At 58.5% G+C, this 24,663-nt stretch overlaps 6 protein-coding genes across 6 annotated transcripts in view; 4 read left to right on the forward strand and 2 right to left on the reverse strand.

Moving 5' to 3' along the window:
- Positions 1–4,150, reverse strand: CTU2 (cytosolic thiouridylase subunit 2). Its single transcript, XM_054269436.1, has 15 exons — positions 4,057–4,150; positions 3,593–3,667; positions 2,908–2,986; positions 2,769–2,828; positions 2,626–2,686; positions 1,973–2,082; positions 1,626–1,894; positions 1,413–1,548; positions 1,182–1,313; positions 998–1,089; positions 831–922; positions 707–758; positions 541–607; positions 409–467; positions 1–317 (listed from the first exon to the last, which is right to left on the reverse strand). The coding sequence occupies exons 1-15, from the start codon at positions 4,134–4,136 to the stop codon at positions 269–271; spliced, it is 1,413 nt and encodes a 470-aa protein (XP_054125411.1). The 5' UTR covers positions 4,137–4,150; the 3' UTR covers positions 1–268.
- Positions 1–8,080, forward strand: part of GALNS (galactosamine (N-acetyl)-6-sulfatase) — a 95,492-nt gene extending 87,412 nt beyond the window's left edge. Inside the window, exon 15 of the transcript XR_008482721.1 lies at positions 8,065–8,080. The gene's annotated coding sequence lies outside the window, so the exon portion shown is untranslated. The remainder of the gene's footprint in view (positions 1–8,064) is intronic.
- Positions 4,456–10,054, forward strand: RNF166 (ring finger protein 166). Its single transcript, XM_054269441.1, has 6 exons — positions 4,456–4,628; positions 5,699–5,855; positions 6,609–6,721; positions 7,374–7,488; positions 8,177–8,284; positions 8,955–10,054. The coding sequence occupies exons 1-6, from the start codon at positions 4,456–4,458 to the stop codon at positions 9,018–9,020; spliced, it is 732 nt and encodes a 243-aa protein (XP_054125416.1). The 3' UTR covers positions 9,021–10,054.
- A 1,369-nt stretch (positions 10,055–11,423) lies between these two features.
- MVD (mevalonate diphosphate decarboxylase) lies at positions 11,424–15,658 on the forward strand. The gene is made up of 10 exons (XM_054269437.1): positions 11,424–11,500; positions 11,829–11,899; positions 12,002–12,116; positions 12,853–12,996; positions 13,476–13,675; positions 13,759–13,833; positions 14,376–14,594; positions 14,683–14,798; positions 14,873–14,981; positions 15,390–15,658. Exons 1-10 carry the CDS (start codon positions 11,431–11,433, stop codon positions 15,468–15,470), a joined length of 1,200 nt encoding a protein of 399 aa, XP_054125412.1. The 5' UTR covers positions 11,424–11,430; the 3' UTR covers positions 15,471–15,658.
- Positions 15,659–15,860: 202 nt separating this feature from the next.
- LOC128932752 (cytochrome b-245 light chain) lies at positions 15,861–18,483 on the forward strand. Its single transcript, XM_054269446.1, has 6 exons — positions 15,861–16,273; positions 17,280–17,349; positions 17,550–17,624; positions 17,730–17,813; positions 17,887–17,968; positions 18,198–18,483. The coding sequence occupies exons 1-6, from the start codon at positions 16,216–16,218 to the stop codon at positions 18,375–18,377; spliced, it is 549 nt and encodes a 182-aa protein (XP_054125421.1). The 5' UTR covers positions 15,861–16,215; the 3' UTR covers positions 18,378–18,483.
- Positions 18,484–20,492: 2,009 nt separating this feature from the next.
- IL17C (interleukin 17C) lies at positions 20,493–22,527 on the reverse strand. Its single transcript, XM_054269591.1, has 3 exons — positions 22,522–22,527; positions 20,835–21,157; positions 20,493–20,742 (listed from the first exon to the last, which is right to left on the reverse strand). The coding sequence occupies exons 1-3, from the start codon at positions 22,525–22,527 to the stop codon at positions 20,493–20,495; spliced, it is 579 nt and encodes a 192-aa protein (XP_054125566.1).
- Between the last annotated feature and the right edge of the window lie 2,136 nt (positions 22,528–24,663).

A 24,663-nucleotide genomic window follows, 5' to 3' on the forward strand; every position in this document is an offset into this window, starting at 1 on the left:
TAAAACAAACTTGAGGCCTCCCTGGCTGGCAGGCAGCTGGGGCAAGGAGGTGGGAGGGACTGGGGACCTGCACCCCAACCAACCCCCAATAAATGGGGATGGGGGCTCTTCCTGCCCCAGGCTGGCACAGAAATGGGGTATAAAAGCAGCAGAAATGGGGTATAAAAGCAGCTGCCTGGCTGTCAGGAATGTAGCCCTGAGGAGTGGCTGCAGTGCCCCAGCGGTGCCACAGCAGGATGGGGATGTGTCCCCGCTGTCCCCAACCCCTTCAGCCCTCGCTGCACTCCTGGTTCTCCTGGTTCTGCTCCATCTCAGCTCTGCAGGGGACACACATTGGATGGACACAGCCTCGGGGGCTGAGCAGGTGGGGAGGAGCCCCCCAGCCCCAGGGACCCCCAGCCCCGGTACCTGCGGATCCTGCGCTGGCCCTCGGCGCGCACGTAGGGTGGCAGCGTGTCAAGGGGACCCTGCAGGAGAGGGCTGTGAGCCTGGGGACCCCCACCAGCCCCGAGACCCACCCCTTGCACCCCAAAACCTCACCAGCTCCTTGAAGGTGAGGCGGCAGCTGTAGCACAGCAGGGGGATGTAGGCAGCTTTGCTCTCCACCCTGTGGGACAGGGATGGGGACAGGGACACTCAGCGGTGCCACCCGGGTGGCCTGGGGGCAGCTGTGGAATCCTGGAATGCCCCCAGCCCGTGTGCTCACCCTGGTGCTGGTTCCTCCCAGATCAGCGTGGGCTCCAGAGCCAGCTCCTCCTCTGTAAGAGCCAGGGGGTCACCGAGGGGTGCATGGCTGCTCCCCAAATCCCCGCAGAGCCCTCCCCACTCACCCCCAATGGTGTCCAGGCCACAGAGGCAGAGGAGGCAGCGCTGGGACTCACTGCTGGCCTTGGCTGGCTCCGGGCTCAGCTTCTCTCCAGTCCTGCGGCCAAAATGAGGGTTGTGGGTGCACCCCAATCCCTCCACATCCCCAGTTCCCCCTTTGGACCCTCCATACCTGTACACGGTGCTGATGGTGGAGGGGAACTCCTCCTGCAGCCCCAGCAGGAAGCGCTCAACCAGCTGGTGGATGCTGAGCTTCTCCCGGCGCTGTGGGAACAGGGAGGGCAGGGCAGCACTGAGGCTCCTGTCCCTGCCCTGGGGACACCCAGCGTGGGCTCCCCACCACGGGACACCCCTACCTTGGTGAAGAGGGGTGGCACAGTGACAGTGGGGACGCTGAAGAAGCGGTTGTAGAAGGCGATCTCCTTGGCCGTGTAGTCCCGCATGGGTCTCACCACCATCACGTCACCGTGGCGCTGGTCCGTGAAACCCTGTGGGTGCAGGGCTGCCAGGGGACTGTGCCACCACCAAGCCACGCCCCCCATGGCATCGTGTCACCCCTGGGGTGCGGGTGGCTGTCCCCAGCTCACCGTGTCCACGGCGAGGTAGGCGCCACGCCCCAGCGAGAGGTTGGTGAGGAGCTTGATGGCCACGCGTGTGAGGCTCTCACCCATCATCACCTTGGCATAGCCCTTGTCCCGGGCTGTCTGCACGATCAGGTGGGTCCTGGGCACGAGGGGACAGCGGGTCAGAGCCACCCTGTGCCCAGCTGGCAGCGGTGCCAGGCAGGGTCAGTCCCTCACCGCAGCATCTCCAGCAGCTCCTCCCGCGCCGTCGCCGTCGTCGCAGCCTCGAAGCAGCGGAGCAGCTCCTGGGTTTGGGCAGCGTCTGGCAGGCAGGGGGTGGCTCCTGCTGGCCTGTCCGGGGTGCTGTGACCAGGCAGAGAGGTGCCACTGTCCCCATCCTGCCGCTGCTGCTGGATGAAGCTGTCCACAGCCTCCTTGTAGGACGGGCTGGACGTGCTGGTGCGCTCCAGCCCCGGCTGTAGGATGGATGGGGGCAGCTCCAGCGCCTGTGGGGCAGAGGATATAAGGCAAGCTATCCAGATGTGTCCCCTCACCTCAGCAGCTGTCCCGTGTCACCCCAATACCTCCTCCAGGTGGACCAGGTGGTAGGGGAAGCCGGTGGCCTGCAGCAGGGTCTCCATCTGGGCCAGGGTCTGCTGCCGCTGCTCCGGGCTCTGCCTGCGCACGGCTCCCTCTGCAAGGTGGGGACACTGCCAGGGCTGCTGCCACACTGCCACATCCCTGGGACAGGGTGGCAGCTCCACAGCCCTGGCACAGTGCAGGGGACACTGTGCTGGGAGTCGGTAATGGGGCAGGGAGCAGGGAGTGGGGCTGGGAATGTGCAAGGGATGGGCAGCAGCACTGGGAATGGGGCATGGAATGGGCAGTGGGGCAGGAAATGGGGCAGGAACGGGTATGGGGCCAGGACGGGCAGGGAACAGGCACTGGGGCTGGGAATGGGGCAGGGAACAGGGAACGAGGCTGGAATGAGGAGTGAGGCAGGGAAGAGGCAGCAGGAGCAGGAAATGGGGTTGGAATGGGCAGTTGGACAGGAGTGGGGAATAGGGTTGGAATGGACAGTTGGACACAGAGCAGGGGATAGGGTTGGAATGGACAGTTGGACATGGAATAGGGATTGGAGAGCTGGACATGGACCAGAGGATGGGCTGGGAATGGACAGTTGGACATAGAGCAGGGGATGGGCTGGGAATGGGCAGCTGGACAGGAGTTCCCTCACCTTCAATGTAGACGAGGCCAGGGATGAAGCGGAGCCTCTTGGCCGCCTCCCGGCTGAGCCCCTGCAGAGGAGTGGGGTGAGCTGTGGGGTGAGGGGGGACGAGCCATGTGCCTCCCAGAGCCCCCTGGAGTCCCCACTCTCACCTCCTGCACCTGCCTGACCATGGCGCTGGAGGCCGCGCCCCCTGACACTGCCAGCAGCACCTGTGGGGACAGCAGGGACAGTCACCAGTCCTGGGGCCACCCCTGGGTCCCCTGGCTGGGTCCTCCTGCCTGTCAGTACCTTCTCTCCCGGGAAGATGACGCGGTTCTTGCCCAGCATGGCACGGAACTTGTGCACAAAGTACTCGCGGAAGCAGCCACTGGGGGACATGGGGACATGGGGACTCCTGAGCCACAGCAAGGCCCACACCCCCAGACCCCACAACCCAAAGTCCCCTTGATGTCCCCCAGACCAATGTCCCAGAGATCCAATGATCCCCATGAGCCACGTCCCCAAACATTCCTGTCCCCCTTCCTCTGTGTCCTCAACACTCAATGTCCCCAAGCCTTGATGTTGTTTGGCCCCGATGTCCCAGACACCCAATGTCCCCAAACCCTGAAGTCCCAGAGATCCAATGTGCCCAACATCCCAATGCTCCAGACACAACATCCCTGAAAACAAATGTCCCCAAGACACAAAGTTCCCAAGCCTCCATCCTCTGGAGACTCAAAGACCCCAATTTCTGATGTCCCCAATTTCTGATGTCCCCAAGCCCCAGTGTCCCCCAGCCCCATTGTCCCCAAGTCCCAATGTCCCCAAGTTCTGATGTCCCCAAGTCCCAATGTCCCCCAGCCCCAATATCCCCAATTTCTGATCTCTCCAATTTCCAATGTCCCCAGCCCCAATGTTCCCGATTTCTGATATCCCACATTTCTGCTGTCCCCCAGCCCCGCTGTCCCCAGCCCCGCCGTCCCCGGTCCCTCACCGGCAGAACGGGTCCCCGACGCGGATGACGAGCGCGGCCGTGCTCTGCCGGCACTTCATGCACGTTCGGGGCTGGCTGCGGGGACACGGCCGGTCACCGGGGACACCGGGACCTGAACTCCCGGGAGCGGTCCCGCTCCCCGGGCGGCACCAGGGATACCGGGACGTTACCGGGGGAAGCACCGAGAGATATCGGGGGGACACCGGGAGCAGGGGATCGGGGATGGCAATGGGGAGCACTGCAGGGATACCGGGGATGTTACCGGGGGTAACAGCAGAGGCAGCCCGGGGATTCCGGTGACACACCGGGGATAGGACGGGGGGGACACCGGGGCGGTACCGGGGGGTGCTGGCGGGCGCATTGGGGATGTACCGGAGGCAGCACGGGGGGGATGCCCGGGGGAACACCGGGGGGTACCGGGAGCGGCCCCGGGGGTCCATTCCGAGGCCGGACCGCACTCACACCTGTCTGCCGGTGCGCGGCGGCGCCGCGGCGGTTCCGCGTCCGCCCCGCAGCCACCACCGTCACCCGTCGCGTCGCACATGGCGGCGCCACTCGGTCCCGGTGGATTCTGGTAGGTCCCGGTGAGTCTCGGTGGGTCCTGCTCGGCCCGGGCCCCGCTCGGCCTGGTTCGGCTCGCACTCGGCTCCGCTCGGCCTCGTTCGGCTCTCACTCGGCTCCGCTTGGCTCCGCTCGGCCTCGTTCGGCTCCGCTCGGCCTCGTTCGGCTCCTCTCGCCTCGCACTCGGGTCGTCTCGGTACCGGCGTGTCTCGCCGTGTCCCGGTGCGCTCCCGTCGCACGGCGGTGACGCGTTGGCGCCGCTCGGTGACGTGCCGCCCGCCCCGCCGGCCGCCGCCGCCGCCATGTTCCGGAGCCTGCTGGTGGCGGCGGCGCAGCGGCCGCAGGGCCCGGCCGGGCCCCCCCGCGCCGCCCCCGGGCCCGGCGCCGCGGCCGAGGCGCTGGAGGCGCAGTTCAGCTGCCCCATCTGCCTCGAGGTTTTCCACCGCGCCGTCGGCATCGCGGGCTGCGGCCACACGTGAGACACTCGGGGCCCGGGCGGGGGCGGCGGGGACCCCCGGGGACCCTCGGGCTGAGGCGGCCCCGGGGACGGGCGGGACGCGGGGCTGGGCGCTGTGCCGGCCCTGGGATCATCCTCCCGGTGACCGCAGCCGGCACCGGGACCCCCGGCCCACACCGGGGATGGTTCGGTACCCGGGCCCTCATCCCATCCCACACTGGATCCCCATCCCACCCCTAACCCTCCCTCAGCTCCCAGGCCTGACTGCTGTCCCCAGGCCCCCCCGTGTCCCCCCAGCATTTAGGGGACATTTAGGGTTCCTGGTGAGCAGGAGGGACCAGGAATGCCGGGATAATGGGATTTTGGTGACGGGATTCCTTTGCTCCTGAGGCTGTAAGGACCTTGGAATGAGCTCCTGCCTGGCCTGGATACCCAGCACGGGCTTGGGCTCCTTTCAGATCCAGCCTTGGAGCAGGGGAATTGTCTGAGCCTGCAGGAGCTCCCTGGGGACTCTCCTGCTCCCAGTTCTCCCAGTAGGGTTGCTGATCCCTGTGGTGCCCTGAGAGGCTGCCCAAAACAGAGTTAAAGGAATAAAATAGGGATTTATTAACAAGCCTTCAAAGGATGCACCTTGGGCAGTACAAGAGCCCAGGATGGACTCTGACTCACAGGTTTTCACACTTTTATAAGATTTGGTGCATTTCCACATTGGGGTTAATTTACAAGGTCCGACTCCAAGTGATGCCGTCCCATCCTCACAGTTTGCTCTCCTCCATTCCCTGTTGTTTGCACTTTTTGGGCCTGAAGCTGCAGTGGTGTCCTTGGTTCTGGGGCTGGAAAGGATTGTTCTGTGTGACTGAGGAAAGGAAAAGGATTGTTCTGTGTGCCTGAGCTGTGAGGAGAGCTGCTGACACTTTGTATGGAGTTCAGAGTTAAATACCAATGCAGCCCAGAATCTGAAAATATAAAAGATAAAACTGCTCTAAATCTAGACCCCATCAGCTGGGTTTTGAGGTGTCCCGGGCAGCGGGGTGCCCTGCTGGGGTGCTGCTGTGCCCGGGCTGCTCAGGGCCCCCCTGTGCCCGCAGGTTCTGTGGGGAATGCCTGCAGCCCTGCCTGCAGGTGCCCTCCCCGCTGTGCCCGCTCTGCCGCGTGCCATTCGACCCCAAGAAGGTGGAGAAGGCTTCCAGCGTGGAGAAACAGCTCTCGTCCTACAAGGCTCCCTGCAGAGGCTGCAGCAAGAAGGTAAAGCTGTGAGGCTGCCTGTCCCCATTGTCCCCATGGTCCCCGTCCTCCTTGGAATGTGTCCAGAGAAGGAAACAGAGCTGGGGCAGGCTCAGCCTGGAGAAAAGGATGCTCAGGGGGCACCTTGTGGCTCTGCACAGAGGGGACAGCCAGGGAGGGTCAGGCTCTGCCCCCAGGGAATGGGGACAGAACCTCTGGGGGTCCCTGCAGCCCCAAATCTCCATCCTGCAGGGTGGGTGCATGTCACTGTTGGGCTGGACATGACATACACACGTGATCAGGGTTCAAGAAGAAAAAAGGTTTTTATTCTGTGTGTTCTCCAGCTTGTATACTCTTAACAAAGTGTGATCTTAAGTCATTAACTATGTCACAAGAACTTATTATATTCGTTGGTGCAAAGCAATTAATGTCAATATAATTGGTAAAAGTTTTACAGAAATTCAATAAGGCATGTGTACACAGCTACTTATGCACACAGTCTAGCTTACAAAGATTTTCATGTATCTTTTCTGATCCGTTTCCATGCTGATGGCCTTGTCTCCTTCCCTGCTATGGATACACTCGAAAACCATCAATTGTTATTTCTGCTATTAACTCAGCTTGGCTTGCAGGCCAGCTGTCCAGCCCCTCCATGGGTGCAGCACTCCCGGTGCTGTGGGTGATGGAGCTGAGGTCACTGCCAGCCCGGCTGCTGTCCTGGCTCCAGGCAGGTGTTCCTGCAGCTCCAGGACTGTTCCTTGTCCCCTCCTGCAGGTGACCCTGGCCAAGATGCGCTCGCACGTCTCGTCCTGCGCCAAGGTGCAGGAGCAGATGGCCAACTGCCCCAAGTTTGTTCCAGTGGTCCCCACGTCCCAGCCTATTCCCAGGTATGCCTGAAACGTGGCTCTCCTTGCATGCCCCAAAATCCAGGTGTGTGTTGTGCCTGTCCCTGGGAGAGGAGCAGCACCTCTTCCCTCCTGGGGCTGTGGGACCGTGTTCGCAGGGATCTTATGTTGAGGGAAGAGATGAGAATATTGACTTTATGTTTAGAAGGCTTGATTTATTTTTTTATGATATATATTACATTTAAACTATACTAAAAGAATAGAAGAAAAGGTTCTCATCAAAAGGCTAGCTAAGCTAAGAATAGAAAGGAATGATAACAAAAGTTTGTGGCTCAGGCTGAGAGTCTGAGCTAGCTGAGCTGTGTTTGGCTATTAATTATAAATATTCAACATAAGCCAATCAGAGATCTACCTGTTACATTCCACAGCAGCAGATAACCATTGTTTACAATTTGTTCTTGAAGCCTCTCAGCTTCTCAAAAAGAAAAAAATCCTAAAGAAAGGATTTTCATGAAAAGATGTCTGCGACAGCGCTGCTGCTCCGGGTTTTGGGGTGTGGGGTGGGATGAAGGATCCAGGCAGGCAGGGAGGTGGGCTGGGCTGGCTCCTGCTGTCACAGAGCTGTGTGTGTGTCAGTTTGGAAGGAGGCAGTGCAGCCTCCCCTCGGCTCTGAGCCCGTCCTTGCTCTCTGCAGCAACATTCCCAACCGCTCCACGTTCGTGTGTCCGTACTGCGGGGCGAGGAACCTGGACCAGCAGGAGCTGGTGAAGCACTGCATGGAGAACCACAGGAATGACCCCAACAAAGTGGTGAGTGCTGCTGGGGGTGTGGGACAGCTCTGGGAACCAGCCACACACCCTGCAGGATGTTTGTGCAGGCACAGCTGTGTTCCAGATGGTTTAAATCCCTTTGGGAGATCAGGATCTCTGTCTGCTTTGTTGGAGGCTCCCTGGAATGAGCTGCCTCCCTTCCCCTGTTCCTGCAAACCAGGTGGTGCTGCATTTCCTCTCCCTGTTCCCTCTGGGTTGACCAGGGTGGGGAACTTGGCATCTCCAGCACAGGAAGGACCTGGAGCTGATGGAGATCACCAAGGTGATCAGAGGGGTGGAGCAGCTCTGCCATGAGGGGAGGCTGAGAAAATTGGGGTTGTTCAGCCTGGAAAAGAGAAGCTTCTGGGAGACCTAATTGTGACCTTCCAGGACCTTTAGGAAAGGTGGAGAGAGGCTGTTGACAAGGGCCTGGAGTGACAGGGCAAGGGGGAATGGATCCAAACTGCCAGAGAGTTGGTTTGGGTTGGCTATCAGGCAGAAATCCTTCCCTGTGAAGGTGGGCAGGGCCTGGCAGAGGTGCCCAGAGCAGCTGTGGCTGCCCTGGATCCCTGGCAGTGCCCAAGGCCAGGCTGGATGGGGCTTGGAGCCTGTCAGAGGAGGGGCACCGAGCACTCACCAATCTGGGTGCCTGTGCAGGTGCCACCATCCCGTGTCCTTGTCCCCACAGGTGTGCCCGGTGTGCTCGGCCATGCCCTGGGGGGATCCCAGCTACAAGAGTGCCAACTTCCTGCAGCACCTGCTGCACAGGCACAAGTTCTCCTACGACACCTTCGTGGTGAGTCTGACCCTGAGCCCAAAAAGGGGGACCCCCTCCCCGTGTCCTGTGCCAGGAGGTGAAACCAGCCCTTCATGTCCCACCCACGAGACCCCCTCACACACCAGGGTGTCCTCACTCACCAGGAGGAGAGGGGGTTGTTCCTGCACTTCACAAAATGGGTTTTTCCATGGAACTCTTCCCCTGAGGATTATAACACAAAGCTCCTTTTCTGGGAGGTTTTGGGAGCAGGGGGTGGGAGCAGCCCTGCCCCAGGGTTTGGGAGGGGGTTGTGGTTGCTGCACGTGGGGGGTCCCTGACCCCTCCTGTGTGGGGGGCAGCAGTGATGGCTCAGCCTTGGCCTCAGGGGAGGCTCTGTTCCCATCCTGCTTTCATTGGAGACATGTCAGGAAAAAGAACCTCCAGGCATTTTCAGAGGAATATCCCAACCCAGAGCTCTGCAAAAACCCCTGGCCTCGCTGGAAGGCTTCACCCTTTGGCCTCAGCTTGTGTGGGCAGGTTCCATCCCTCCTGGCAGGAGGGGGGTGTGGGCACAGAGAGCACGGGTGGCACTCCTGGGATCCGTGTGCCAGGGGAATTCAGGCTCCATGGCACAGGAGCAGGCAGGGCTGTGTGGGCACAGCGTGCCCTGGCTGTGCCAGCTCTCTGAGCTGCCCTGTTTGCTTTTCAGGATTACAACATCGACGAGGAGGCAGCGTTGCAGGCAGCCCTGGCTCTGTCCCTCTCTGAGAACTGAGGCTGATCCCTCTCCCTGCCCTGGCTCCTTCTGGACGCTCCAGGAACCCTCTCTGTTCCCACTGCAATTCCCACCTTGTTGAAGAAGGTGGAGCCTCTCCAGCCGTCCCAGTGAGTGAGCAGAGAGCTGTGAGCAGGGCTGGGAGCGCTCCTTGGATTGTGTTTAATATCCCTGTTGGGAGCTTCGCCCTGTGTCCAGATCTATTTATTGCTAGATGCTTTTTGGCACACTCGTCCCTGCTCTCTGGTGCAGCAGAACAGGTACTGGAACTGATGGATTGGATGCCTAACACCCTCCCTTGGGACTGCTATCAGCCACATCCTTTCAAAAAGGGGGAAGGCAGCACGGAGCTTCTTTTTTTAAACTCTCCAAGGATTTTTCTAGAGATGTCAGGCTGTCCTGACCCCCCTGCTGGAGGCTGCAGCTGCCTCCCTCACCTGAATCCCAGGATGGGACTGAAGAGTGGTTCAGGGGAGGCCTGGAGGAGGCATCCAGCACCCAGGGAATCCTCCCCTTCCTCGTTTTGTACCGGCTCTTGGGACACCAAATCCTTGCCTTTTTCTACACAAAGCAGTGAAGCCTTTTCCACGTTTTCTAGAGCGGGCTCAGAAGCTGCTCCCTTTCACTCTGCAATATCTGCCGCCCAGGACAAGAGTATTTTTATGGAACATTATCAAGAAAGTTTATTTTTTACACAGATAACCCAAGCAAATGAGCACGTGGATTGGGAATGGGGCAGGAGGCAGGAGCTGCATCCTGGAGCAGGTCGGACTCTGAGGTAGGGGGAACTGCAGGGATCTTTCTGGCACATCCCTGCATATTTCTGGGAGATCCCTGGATATTTCTGGGCTTTTCCCTTCCCTCAGCAGAATCCTCTGCCTGTGAGGGAGCAGGCAGGATGGTGGGGTTGGATGCCCATGGAATGGCTGTCCGTGCAGGATCCCAGCCCCGAGCTGCTGATCCCCCCAGAAATCAGGGACTGCATCTCCCTGTGGGAATCCCTCCCTGGGAATGGGGCACTGTTGGTCCAAGGTGCTCCACAGCATCCTGGAGCCCCCTTCCCCCTGCCCCTGCCTCTCAGCCCTGCTGCTGCTGCTGGGCTTGGCTCTGGAGGGCTGGGAGGGGCTGGCAGGGAGATGGCACCAGCCACGGGGTGATTCCTGAGAGCCTTCCTGCAGGGAAGGGCTGGGAGAGGCCCCCTCTGCTCGAGGAATTCCTGAGCTTTATCCAAAACCTGGCTCCAGCTCTGCCCTAGCAATACTGCCTTGGGGTTTGTTCTGGTTTTCATAGTGCTGGATGATTTTGGGACCTGCAGCCCTGGCAGGGCAGGGAAAGGGATGGGACCTTCTCTGAGCTGCCCAGCAGTGCTGAGGGATGTTCCTGTGGGATGGAGAGCACTGGAATCTTCCAGGAGGGACCCAGGAGCGTTTCCCTGTGCTGTGCTCAGCTGGGACCCTCAGCTGCTGGAGCACTGCTGGCTCCTTCTCTCTCTCCCCCTTTTCCTTTTCCTTTTTGCCCCACAGAGACAGAGAAGGGGCAGCAAGAGCTGCTTTTGTAAAGCACTTTAAGGCCCTGGGTGTGAGGGGCCACACCAGGCTGTGCCAGGGGTCCCCTCTGTGCCAGGGATCCCCTCTGTGCCAGGGGTCCATGGATACCCCACTGGCCGTGCCCACCAGTGCATCACCCACCACTTTTTTGCATAATTAGAACTTTTAACGAGCCGTCCTGTTTTTTGAAGAGGAATTAACTCGATGACGTATTTGTAGCAAACCATTTTTCTCAATAAAGGCAGTTTCATCCATGCCTGGCCTCTGGGGTGGGGGAGAGCACTGGAGGGATACTGGGAGCACTGGGATAGTGGGGCACTGGGATGCTGGGGCATTGGGATACAGTGGCCCTGAAGGCTGTGGGGGCACTCAGAGTGTCCTGGGGACATTTGGATCCATGGATCCCCGGACACTTGCAGGGATCCAGTGGTTTTATACCGGGAATATTTGGATATTTGGGGTGTGAAGGTGACAGGGATTGCGGGAGCACTGGAGGTGTACTGGGAGCGCTGGGGCGGTGCTGGGGCAGTGGGGTGCTGGGGACTGAGCGGTGCGGGGAGCACTGGGAGCGGTACCGGGAACAGAACCGACAGGGGTACCGGGAACCGAACCGGGAGTGGGACCGAGAGCACCGGGATGGTACCGGGAGCATCTGCGCATGCGCGGGTCTTGCCCAACTCAAAAATGGCGCCCCGCAGGCCCCGCCCAGCTCTCTCAGGGGGCGGGGCCGCCCGTGGTCTGATCGCTGCCATTGGCTGTTGGGAGCCTCGTGCTGCGCCCTCCACCAATAGCGGGGCGGGACCGGCCGCACCCCACTGTTACGTACATGGCGCGGGGGCGGGGCCTGAGCGCGGCCGGCAGCGATGGCGGCGGAGCGAGCGCTGGCGATGGCGACCTGCACGGCCCCGGTGAACATCGCCGTGATCAAGTACTGTGAGTGCCGGGACACGGGCTCCGGGCTGGGCTGGGTGTGCCGTGTCCGTTCGGACCGGGCCGGGCTGGGATGCGCTGTGTCCCTGCTTGCCGTGCTGTTCCGTGCCGTGCCATTCCAAGCCGTGCCATGCCGTGCCAAGTACTCCTATGCCATGCTCTGCTTTGTGTCCATCGGTGCCATTCTGAACTGTTCCATGCCGCTCCTAGCCATGCCATGCCATGCCATTCCTGGCTGTGCCATGCCATGCTTTGCTGGTCCATCAGTGCCATCAAACTTTCATGCCATTCCTACCCATTCCATGCCGTGCCATGCCGTGCTCTCTTGCAGGGGGCAAGCGAGACACCGACCTCATCCTGCCCATCAACTCCTCCCTGAGCGTGACGCTGCACCAGGACCAGGTGGGTCAGCATGAGGACCACGAGCAGGTTTAGGATCAGGATCAGGACCAGGTTTAGGACCAGCCCCCAGGGGTGCTGATCCCCCTCCCTCTCTCCCCACAGCTCAAGACCACCACGACGGCGGCCGCCAGCCGGGATTTCACGGAGGACCGGCTGTGGCTCAACGGGAAGGAGGCGGACGTGGGGCACCCGCGGGTGCAGGCCTGTCTGCGGGAGGGTGAGTGTCCCCTGCTGGGGTGTCCCTGCTGTCCTCACTGTCCCTGACTCTGCTGTCCCTGACCCCGCTGTCCTTGCTGTACCTGTCCCTGCTGTCCCCTCTGTCCCTGACCCCACTGTCCCTGCGGACCCTGCTGTCCCTGACCCCACTTGTCCCTGACCCTGCTGTCCATGCTGTCCCCATCCCTGCTGTCCCCAGTGTCCCTGACCCCGCTGTTCCTGCTGTTCCTGTCCCTGCTGTCCCCTGTCCCCACTGTCCCTGACCCTTCTGTCCCCACTGTCCCTGTCCCCTCTGTCCCCCTGTCCCTGCTGTCCCTGTTGTCCCTGACCCTACTGTCCCTGCTGTCCCTGCTGTCCCTGCTGTCCCTGTCTCTGCAGTCCCCACTGTCCCCTGTCCCTGCTGTCCCTGTCCCCACTGACCCTTCTATCCCCATTGTCCCCACTGTCCCTGTCCTCACTGTTCCTGACCCCTCTGTCCCTGTCCCTGCTGTCCCCACTGTCCCCACTGTCCCCGTCCCCGCTGACCCTCCTGTCCCTGCTGACCCCGCCGTGCCTGTCCCTGACTCCCCTGTCCCCGCTGTCCCTGTCTCTGCTGTCCCTGCTGTCCCCACTGTCCATGCTGTCCATCTGTCCTCACTGTCCCCTCTGTCTCTGTCCCTGCTGTCCCTGTCCCCACTGACCCCTCTGTCCTGCTGTCCCCTCTGTCCCTGTCCCCGCTGACCCCCCTGTCCCCGCAGTGCGGCGCCTGGCACGGAAGCGCCGCGGGGGCGGTGAGGACGCGGCCGCTCTCAGCCTGTCCTACAAGATCCACATCGCCTCCGAGAACAACTTCCCCACGGCCGCGGGGCTGGCCTCGTCTGCCGCCGGCTACGCCTGCCTGGGTGCGTGTGGGGCTGTCCCCTCGGGGCTGGCAGGGCTGGCAGGGCTGTCCCTGTGCCTGTCCCCGCAGTGTCAGCGCTGGTCTGACTCTGTGGTGGCAGCAGGAGGGGTGGCAGGGCTGTCCCCACAGTGTCAGTGCTGGCCTGGCTCTGTGGTAGCAGCAGGAGGGGTGGCAGGGCTGTCCCTGTGCCTGTCCCCGCAGTGTCGGTGCTGGTCTGACCCTGTGGTGGCAGCAGGAGGGGTGACAGGGCTGTCCCTGTGCCTGTCCCCACAGTGTCAGTGCTGGCCCGGCTCTATGGGCTGGAGGAGGAGTGACAGGGCTGTCCCTGTGCCTGTCCCTGCAGTGTCGGCGCTGGCCCGGCTCTGTGGTGGCAGCAGGAGGGGTGACAGGGCTGTCCCCTCTGATTGTGCTCTGGCTGGCCTGGCTCTGTGGTGGCAGCAGGAGGGGTGACAGGGCTGTCCCCCGTGCCTGTCCCCGCAGTGTCGGCGCTGGCCCGGCTCTATGGGCTGGAGGAGGAGCTGTCCGAGGTGGCGCGGCGGGGCTCGGGCAGCGCCTGTCGCAGCATGTTCGGTGGCTTCGTGCAGTGGCAGCGCGGGGAGCGCCCCGATGGCACCGACAGCCTGGCCCTGCAGGTGGCCCCCGAGACGCACTGGCCGGAGCTGCGCGTCCTCGTGCTGGTGGTGAGGGGCTGGCAGGGATTCGGGTGGCATTTGGGACACGGGGGGTCAGGAGGGGCCGTGTCCCAGCGTCTGTGTCCCCACAGGTCAGTGGGGAGAAGAAGCCGGTGGGCAGCACGGCGGGCATGCAGACCAGCGTGGAGACCAGTCCCCTGCTGAAGGTAGCGGGACACGGGACTCGTCCTGCCCGGGCAGGGACAGGGTCCCCTTTCCCTTGGAATGGTTCTGCAGGGTGTGCAGTGACACCCAGAGGGGCCTGGTGCTATGGGTGTCACCAAACTGCGGGGACAGTGACCTTCCTGCTGTGGGTAACCCCAAATTCGTGATCACAACCCACCTGTTGTGGATGTCACCGAATTTGGGTAACCGTGACCCTGCTGCCATGGGTGTCACTAAACTGGGGTGGCCACAACCTGTCTGCTGTGGTTGTCACTGATTTGGGGTGACCATGACTGTCCTGCCATGGGTGTCACTAAACTGGGGTGACCACAGCCTGCCTGCTGTGGGTGTCACTGGGCTGATGGTGACCCCCCTGCTGCGGTTGTCACTGATTTGGGGTGACCATGACCCGCCTGCCATGGGTGTCACACTGGGCTGATGGTGACCTGGTGACCCCCATGCTGTGGTTGTCACTGATTTGGGGTGACCCTGACCCGCCTGCCATGGATGTCACACCGGGCTGATGGTGACCCTGCTGTGGCAGCACCGGGCAGAGGTGGTGGTCCCCGAGCGCCTGGCCCAGATGATGCAGCACATCCGTGACCGTGACTTCGAGGGCTTTGGCCAGCTGGCCATGAGGGACAGCAACCAGTTCCACGCCACCTGCCTGGACACCTTCCCGCCCATCTTCTACCTGACGGACGTGTCGCGCCACATCATCGCGCTGGCGCACCGCTACAACGCCCACCACGGCCACACCAAGGTACCCGCGGGGCCCCGGGGCTGCCACGGCACCGTGGCACTCACTGGGTCCCCACATCCGTCCCCATGTCCCCACGATGCCACCACAGGTCGCCTACTCCTTCGACGCCGGCCCCAACGCCGTCATCTTCGCGCTGGCCGACACCGTGGCCGAGTTCGTGGAGGTGGTGAGGCGCAGCTTCCCCCCTGCCACCAACGGGGACCAGTAAGGGAACCCCTGCTTACTGGGGAGGGTGGGGACACTGGGGACACGGGGACTGAGCGCTCCCTGTGTCGCAGGTTTGTGCGGGGGCTGCCCGTGGGCTCGGCTGCGCTGTCCCCGGAGCTGGAGGCTGCCGTGCTCACTGAGCCCGTGCCCGGGGCTGTGCAGTACATCCTGCACACCAAGGTGAGGAGGGGGGACACGGCCTCTGGGGGGGGGAGCTCTGACCCCATCCCTGCCCCCAAGGGGGTGTGGGACCCCACTGCTGTGCCCAGGGGTGTCCAGGACCCCATCCCTGTCCCAATTCCTAGGCGAATGTGTGGGATCCCATCCCCATCCCAATTCCCCAGGGGGTGTGTAGGGCCCTGTCCCCATCTCCAGGGGAGTCCAGCACCCCATCCCTGCCCCCAGTCCCAGGGCAATGTATGGGACCCCATCCCTGTCCCCATCCCCAGCTGGGTGTGCAGGACCCCATTTCTCAACATATTCCCTTTTTGTGGTGGTGGTGCCCAGAGCTGCCCCCCACCCACAGCAGGGGGGTCCCTACAGGCAGTGGGGCTCCCCAGTATCCCTGACCTGTGTCCTGTCCCACAGCCTGGCCCTGGTCCCCAGCTCGTGGATGACCCCAGCCAGCACCTGCTGGGCCCGGATGGGCTTCCCCGGAGCCGTGCCTGACCCTGGTGACATTCTGGGACAGCCTGGGGGACTGTGCCACTGCCACCAGCGGGCCTCAGGACCCTGAGCCAGCCCTGCTGCAGAGCTGTCCCCAGCCCTGGGGCAGGATGTCAGCCCGGGGCTGGTTTTTAATCTTTTGTAAGGAAATAGAGGGTTCCTGGCTCCAGCGCTGTTTTGGGGTGTCGCGTTCTGTGTGTGGGGCTGGGGGAGGAACAGAGGATGGGGACAGTCCCTGGGGCTGTCCCTGTCCCTCCGCGCCATCCGTGTCGCCGCCGTGTCCTCAGTGCGGCCCCGGGCCGGTGCCGTGTCCCCTCGGGGGCGTGGCCTGTTCCAAGGGGGCGTGGTAATAAATTGGGTGTGGCATTCTAAAAAGGGTGTGGTCAATACGAATGGGGCGTGGCCTGTGCGGGTAGCGCCGCACCCGCCTTCCGGGTCGGGGCCGTCCGAGCGGAGCCGAACCGGGACGGGCCGGGCCCACCGGGAGCAGCCGAGCCCCAGCGGGCCGAGCACAGCAGAGCGGGCCGAGCCGAACCCGACCGAGCAGAGCCGAACCGGACCGGGCCGGGAGCAGCCGAACCCGCTCGGAGCGAGCCGAGCGGAACCGAGAGCGGCCGAAGGCGCTCGGGAGTAGCCGGGAGCAGCCGAACCCGTTCGGCCCGAGCCGAGCGGAACCGGGAGCAGCCGAACCCGTTCGGCCCGAGCCGAGCGGAGCAGCCGAACCCACTCGGGCCGGTTCCGTCGGGCCATGGGGCAGATCGAGTGGGCCATGTGGGCGAACGAGCAGGCGCTGGCCGCCGGGCTCAGTGAGTGTGAGGGGGTTTGGGGGGTTTGGGGCACTCCGGGAAGTCCCCGGGCTCTGAAGGAGTGAGCGCCCCGCGGGCTGGGGATGCCGAGCCCCGGGAATGGGCTGGGATGGGATTTGGGGGGGGTCCCGGTCCCACCGCGCTGAGGGTGAGGGCGGGGGACGGCCGGGAAGTCCCGGCCCGGCGGGGCTGGAGGCTGCGCTTCCTCCTTTTCTCTTCCTCCTCTGCCCTCTCTTCTTCGGTTCCGTTCTCTCCTCCTCCGCTCTCCTCTTGCTCCGGCCGCGAGGCCAAAAACCTCCCCGAGGCCAAAAAACCTCCCCGAGGCCGTTCCCGAGGCCAAAAACCTCCCCCGAGGCCAAAAACCTCCCCCAGGGCCCCGGAGCTCCCCAGCCCGGGGTCCCGCACCAGCATCGCCCCCGCGTCCGCTCCGGCAGCGCTCGGGGCCGGGGACCTCAGGGCCATAACCCCGGGCTGGGGGTCCCGTGTGTCCCCAGGGCCGTGACCCGGGCTGGATCCGGAGTTTGGGAGGGCATATCCTGATCTCGGGGCTGTAACTGGGGATTTGGGAGCTGCATCCCAGGTTTGGGAGGTTATATCCCGGTTTGGGGGGGGTGTATCCCGAGTTGGGGTTTGTATCCCGGTTTGGGGGAGGTGTATCTCGGGTTGGGGTTTTTTTCCCGGTTTGGGGTGTGTATCCTGGTTTGGAGGGTTGTATTCCGGGTTGGGGAGGTTGTATCCAGGTTTGGGGGCTGTATCCCGGTTTAGGGGTTGTATTCCGGATTGGGTTCGGTATCCCGGTTTGGGGTCGCTATCCCGGTTTAGGGGATGATATCCCTGTTTGGGGTGGGTATCCCGGTTTGGGGGTTTTATCCCGGTTTGGGCTAGGTTTCCCGGTTTGGGCTCGGTTTCCCGGTTTGGGCTCGGTATCCCGGTTTGGGGGTTGTATCCCTGTTGGGGGTCGCTATCCCGGCCCGCTGTGACCGCTCCGTCCCCTCCGTTCCCGCAGTCCTGCTGACGGGCGGCATCGTGGCCGTGGCGGGGCAGTTCAAGGGCTGGTACTTCGCGGCGTACTCCATGTATCCTTCCCGACAGCATTCCCGGGGCTGGGCTGTGGGAAAACCCCGTCCCGATCGGGTGGGAGGCATGACCGGGCAGGGGTCACATCCTCATCTCCCCACTGTGCTCCCCGCTGTGCGTTCCCTGCCGCACACAGCCCTTTTGGGGTGTCCTTGGGGCCATTCCCGTCCCATCCCGCCTTTTCTTGACGCCCCGGTAGCGCTGCAGGCGTCCTGGTGTGCCTGCTCGAGTATCCCAGGAGCAAACGGAAAAAGGGCTCCACCATGGAGAGGTGGTGAGTGCTGGCTCCCCCCACCCCGCAGCCATGGCGGTCCCTGGGGGCTGGCTGTCCCCCGAGGGTGGGGACACCCCCAGTGACCCCCCTGCTGTCACCCTGCAGTGGCCAGAAGTACCTGACAGCCGTGGTGAAGCTGCTGGGGCCCCTCACCAGGAATTATTACATCCGAGCCATCCTCCACGCTGCGTGAGTGGGGTGCAGGGTTGGGGCTGGGGGCTGAGCCCCCTGGCACCCTCTGAACCCCAAATCTCTGTCACAGCCTGGCTGTCCCTGCTGGATTCCTCCTCTCCACCATCCTGGGCACCGTCTGCCTGGGCATTGCCAGCGGCATCTACCTGCTGGTGAGTGCACAGGGGTTTTGGGGGGCTGGGAGAGGGAGGCCACCCCTAAACCCATGCACCAGTGTTTCCATGTGAATTCCAGCAGCATTCCCAGATGGGGCTGCAGGAACAGCCTGTCCCAATCGGGGTGGGCAGGGGTCATGTCACATCCTCCCCTCTGGTCCCCCTGTGCTTTCCCTGCCCCTTTTTGGGGTGGGGGTTGATCCTTGGCCCTGCTGTGACCCCGCAGGCCGCGGTGCGAGGGGAGGAGTGGAGACCCATCGAGCAGAAGCCCCGGGAGAGGCCCCAAGGGGGGGGCACCATGAAGGCGCCCCCCAGCAACCCCCCGCCCCGGCCGCCCCCCGATGCCCGCAGGAAGCAGCCGGAGCTGGGGGGGCAGGTGAACCCCATCCCCGTGGAGGTGGAGTAATGGGGATCCCCTGCCCTGCCCTGCTCCTGCTCCCCAGCTGCTCCTGGATCCGCTGCAGCCATCCACTGGGCTCCTGGGGTCCCCAAAACCCTGGGGCTGGGAGCCCCTTGCTGAGAGTCCCCAGCTCCTGGGATCATCAGTTCCCATGGCCCCCCAAGGGATCCCCAAATCCCCAGTGATGCTCTGCGGTCCCCAGCTCTCCTGGGGATCCCCAAATCCCCAGCGATGCTCGGAGCTCCTTGTAGGATTTCCATCCTCTGGGGATCCCCAAATCCTCTAAGATGCTCAGCTCCTCTAAGATGCTCAGCTGCTTGTAGGATCTCCATCTCCCTGTAGGATCTCCATCTCCTGGGGATCCCCAAATCCCCAGCAATGCTCAGCTCCTTGTAGGATTTCCATTTCTCTGTAGGATCTCCTGGGGATCCCCAAATCCCCTAAGATGCTCAGCTCCTCTAAGATGCTCAGCTGCTTGTAGGATCTCCATCTCCCTCTAAGATCTCCATCTCCTGGGGATCCCCAAATTCCCTAAGATGCTCAGCTCCCAAATTCCCAGCGATGCTCCCTGTGGGGTTCCCAGTCCTTGGAGGCTTCCCAGCTTCTGGAGATGCCCAAATCCTGGGCCTGCCCAACTCCCTGTGGGTTCCCCAGCTCCCAGGATCTCCCCAGCTCCTGGACCTCCCCAGATCCCCACAATGTTCAGTTTCCTGTGGGGTCTGCAGCCCCCAAGGCCTTCCCAGCTCCTAAGGATCCCCTAAATCCTTGGGGCTCCTCAGCTCCTGGAAAACCCCAAATCCCTGGGCATGCTCAGCTCCCTGAGGGTCCCAGCTCTCCAGGCACCCCCAGTTCCCTGGGGGATCCCCAAATCCCTGTGGAAGTGCAGCTCTCAGGGAGTCCCCAGCTCCCAGGGGGATCGGGCAGCTCTGCTCCTGCTCTCCCTGGTTTTTGTCATTTTTGTCATTTTTGTTACTTCTGCAGTTGCTGTTGCAATAAAAAGCGGGAAAGGCCCTGGCTGCCCCTGCCTCCTGCTCCAGGGGAGTCCCCCCAGCCCTGCCCCGCTCCTGGGGGGCTGGCACAGGACTGGGGAGGTGTTCTGGGGACAAACAGTGCAGTTATGGGCAAATCCAGGGTGTGGATGTGCAGAGTATGGCCAGGGCAGGGTTCCCTCCCAAAATCCTTATGGAGCCCATAGTGGGGTGGGACTGGGAGGAACTGGGAGGGCCCCACCCTGGAGGTGCACAGGGCGTCCCACAGGAGCCCCCAAAACCTGGGGCACCCCCCAGCAGGGAATGTGGGGAGCATTTCCCTGCCCAGTGCCACTGGTGGCTGCTGCAAGTTCCCGCGTGTGACGTGGGTGCCAAATCCTTGATCCCACTGGGATCAGCAGCTGCTCAGGCCCCCTCTGCCCCCTCCCCACACAGACCCTGCCCCTCGGGGGCTGCAGGTGCTGCCAGCACAGGTGGGGTGGCCCTGGCAGGTGGCACCAGGCCCGTGGGACGCGGTGCCCGGGGCAGAGCCGTGGGAAAGGTGTGGGTGTCGGGGTGCCAGGGCTGGGTCCCCCCCAGGCTGGGGGTGTGGGGCACCCTGTGCCCTCCCTGTCACCTCCCAGTTCATCCTGCCCTGCTGCTCTGGTGCTCTGCCCGCCGTGCCGGGGCTGAGGGCTGTCCCACGATGTCCCTCTGTCCCTTTGTTCCTCTGTCCCTGCGCCCCAATTCCCCACATCCAAATTCCCTGGCTGGGAACAGAGCAAGGACCTTACCAAGAGTTGTTGGCTTTTATTTGCAGCATTAAATAGCACTAGAAAGGAGACAATAAATACATTTTTGGGGGAATAAATAACCAGTGAGTGCAGCACTCACAGGGTCTGGCCGTGGGGCAGTGCTGGCCCTGGAGGCACAGCTGTGGCCAGGGGGGGTCAGCAATAAATAACAGAGGGTACCAAACCCCCCCGGCAGCAAAACATAAATAACTGATAAATAACCAGGGAGGGACCACCCTGGCGGGGTCGGGTGCTCTAAAACAAGCACGGGAGGGGTGACACTGTCACCAGGGTGACACGGTCAGGGGGGTGGCACGGTCCCGGGGGTGACAGGGTCCCGGGGATGACACGGCGCGGGCTCAGCGCGCCGTGCGGGGCAGGACGCAGGTGCAGCCCACGGGCACTCGGATGTAATCCACCTCCAGCGCCACCAGCCCCAGCCCCGCGGGCCGCGGGCACGGCTTGCGCCGCAGCACCAGCATGGTCTGCTGGATGGTCACCGAGTTGAGCGCCGTGGTCTCCCGGCCGGTTTTCACGTCCACGCAGCCGCTGCACAGGCACTCGGCGAAGGCCAGCTTGCGGGGATAGCGGTTCTCGTCCTCGTCGATGCTGCGGGGACACGGCGACGCTTTCGCTTGTGCCGCCAGCTCTAACCGGCTGGGGAGGGGTACCCGGGGGGTGTCGGGGAGCGGGGCACTCACCGGTATCGCCAGGGCGAGATGGAGCGCTCGTGGGGCTCGCTGCGGAGCCCGGTGCGCAGCGACAGCGCGGGACAGGCGGGCGGGCGCTGCCGCCGCCGCCGCCGGGCCCCGGCCGCCTCCAGGCGCTCCAGCTGCGGCACCAGCTGCACCGACAGGTGCCGGTCCCAGCGCAGGCTGCGGCCCAGCAGCTGCGCCGGAGCCTCGTCCCCCAGCTCGGCCCCGCTGAAGCAGCGCACGGCGGAGTGAGCGGAGCCGGCCCCGGCGCGCCGCAGCCCCCGGCACTGCCCCAGCGCCGCCAGCACGGCCAGGACACACAGCCAGCCCTGCGGGGACAGCACAGCGTCAGGGACACACAAGGGACAGGGACACACGGCCAGGACACACAGCCAGCCCTGCGGGGACAGGATAGCGTCAGGGACAGGGACACACGGCCAGGACACACAGCCAGCCCTGCGGGGACAGAACAGCGTCAGGGACACACAAGGGACAGGGACACACGGCCAGGACACACAGCCAGCCCTGCGGGGACAGGATAGCGTCAGGGACAGGGACACACGGCCAGGACACACAGCCAGCCCTGCGGGGACAGCACAGCGTCAGGGACACACAAGGGACAGGGACACACAGCTAGAGTGACAGGGACACACAAGGGACAGGGACACACGGCCAGGACACACAGCCAGCCCTGCGGGGACAGCACAGCACAGTCAGGGACACACAAGGGACAGGGACACACAGCTAGAGTGACAGGGACACACAAGGGACAGGGACACACGGCCAGGACACACAGCCAGCCCTGCGGGGACAGCACAGCACAGTCAGGGACACATTAAGGGACAGGGACACCCAAAGGGACAGCCGCACACACCAGGGGACTCAGAGACCCCCAAAGGGACGGGCACACACAGCCAAAATGACAGGGACATCCAAACAGACCGGGACGCACAGCTAGAGTGACAGTGACACCCAAAGAGACAGGGACGCACAGCACAGTGACAGTGACACCCAAAGGGACAGGCACACACACAGGGGGGTTGGACAGGCAGGGACCAGCAGAGCCCTCCCCACAATGTGAGCGCGCAGCCCCAGGGCCTGGGCAGGTGTGTGCCCGTGTATCGATCTGTTATCTATCCATTGCCTAGCCATAATCCATCCATTATCGATCTATTACCTATCCATGATCTATATATTTATCTATTTCCACACATCTCTCTATCCGTATAATCCCTATATCTATAGATGTCTCCATATCTCTATGTCTACAGAGCATCTGTACATTTTTATCTGTACATAGATATCTCTAGAGCATCTCTGTATCTCTGCGTGTCTCTATCTCGATATTTCTATTTCTATTTATTTCTATTTCTATTTCTATTTCTATTTCTATTTCTATTTCTGTCTTTGTCTGTATCTGTCTTTATCTATATCTGTATCTCTGTCTATATCAGTATATCTATAGCTATATATCAATATATCAATATATCAATATAGCTAGCTATTTCTATCTATAGCTATCTGTATCTGTAGCTATCTATATCTATATATCAATATGTAAATATAGCTAGCTATGTATATATTTCTATTTCTATCTGTATCTATCTATATCTATCTATATTTTTTATATATATAAGATCTACATATTTATATATATATGTGTATCCCATCCCGAAAAACTTAGCACACCCACGTGCATACGTGCTTGGATACACTCAATATCCACACTCACACACTGCGCACGCACACACACACATATATAAATATGGATTTTATATAAATATAGAAAAAGAAAGAGAAATAAAAATAAAAAACTATAAATACATATGCACAAAAATATATTAAATTTTTTATATATTTCTATTAAAATACATCTGTTTTATATATATATAAAGATATTATATATGTAATAGATATAATTTCTATATCTATAGAATAAATATGTTACATAAATATATATGTTACATAAATAATATATAAATAAAAAAATATGTTATATAATATATAAATATGTTATATAATTATATAAGAGAAATATAAATAAAAATATAAAACTATGCACACAGAAAATATATGTTTATATATAAAAATATATAAAAAATATATAACATTTTTTATATTCATAGAAAAATATTTTATGTAAATATATAAAATAAACAAAAATAAAAACATACAACTATAAATACACACACCCAAATGTATATATAAAAATGTATATTTATATAAAATATATTAAAGTATATATTTTATATATATAAAGATATATATATCTATGTATAGTATCTATAAAAAGACATATATAATTTTTTGGCTATATTTATAGAAAAGTAAATAAATATATATTTTGTATAAATATATAAAAATAAATTAAAATAAAACCAAAATTATAAATACACATACACAAACATATATAAAAATTTATGTATATATTTATATATAAAATATATATATAAAAAGATATATCTCTCTATATATAAAATATTTAGATATAAAACTATTTTAAAAATAATTTTTATATATTTAGAGAAAATATATAAATATATACTTTATAAAAATATATTAAAATGTAAATAAAAATATAAAACCTATACACACATATAAATTTATATAAAAGACATATAAATATATATATTATATATACATAAATATATATATGTCCTTATATTAATATATTTCATGTATATAAAATATATTTATATATTTATAGAAAAATTATAAATATATACTGTTATAAATATACACACATATATCTATTTTGAATATTTATTTATACTTTTATATATATATATTTAATTTTTATACACATGTATATATGTTTTTATATAGGTTTATATTTATTTATATATTTTATATTTATGTATAAATATATGTCTATATTTATATACATGTATATATGTTCATTTATATTTATTTATATATTTTATATTTATGTAAAAATATATGTCTATATTTACATACATACATCCAGCAGAGTCTGCACACCCTGCCCCTACAGGAGTAGGAAATATCTGTGCACACACCTGCAGCTAATCCTGTGCACTCACACCCACACAGACACAGAAATCACCTGTTTGTGTGTGGGAATGAAATATTAAATCACGGATAAACAACCCCTCGAATGAAAAGAAATAATGGGAAAAAATAATGGATTTAAATAAATTAGAAACAAACATAATAGAAAGATATAAATTTATATACTTGAATACTTTTAAATGTAAGTATATAAAATAAAAAGAAGTATAAATAAGTAAATAAATAAATAAATAAGGGACTAGATAATATAAAGAAAAGGATAAAGCAAAGAAATTGAGAGTATAAATACACATAGAAAATGAAAATAAAATAGAAAATGAAAATAACAAATAAAAATACCATAGAATGGGATATAGATAACATAAATTTGAATATAGCTGCATATTAAACATCGTCCCTGCAGTAATAAATAAAAATCTGTGTGTGTTGGCAGTGCACACACCCAGGGACAGGGACAGCATCCAGCAGCCCCTGTGCTCAGGGCTGCCAAAAACACCCCTGGATCCCTCTGTGTGTGCAGGGCTGCCACACTCAGCACACACACGGATATAAATACAGATAAACACTTAGAAAAAGAATTATATAAATATATATAAATACATATAAAAACAGATAAACACATATAAATATATAAAATATACATAATATATAATATATCGATATAAAATATAAAAATATAAAGTATAATATTATATAATATATAAAATTAATATATTAATGTATTCATATTAATGATAAATAACCAGGGAGGGACCACCCTGGCGGGGTCGGGTGCTCTAAAACAAGCACGGGTATATTTATT

Source organism: Melozone crissalis, unplaced genomic scaffold, assembly GCF_028551555.1.
Source record: "Melozone crissalis strain CALT ecotype California unplaced genomic scaffold, PUWL_Pcris_2 ptg000007l_1, whole genome shotgun sequence".
Lineage (NCBI taxonomy): Eukaryota > Metazoa > Chordata > Aves > Passeriformes > Passerellidae > Melozone > Melozone crissalis.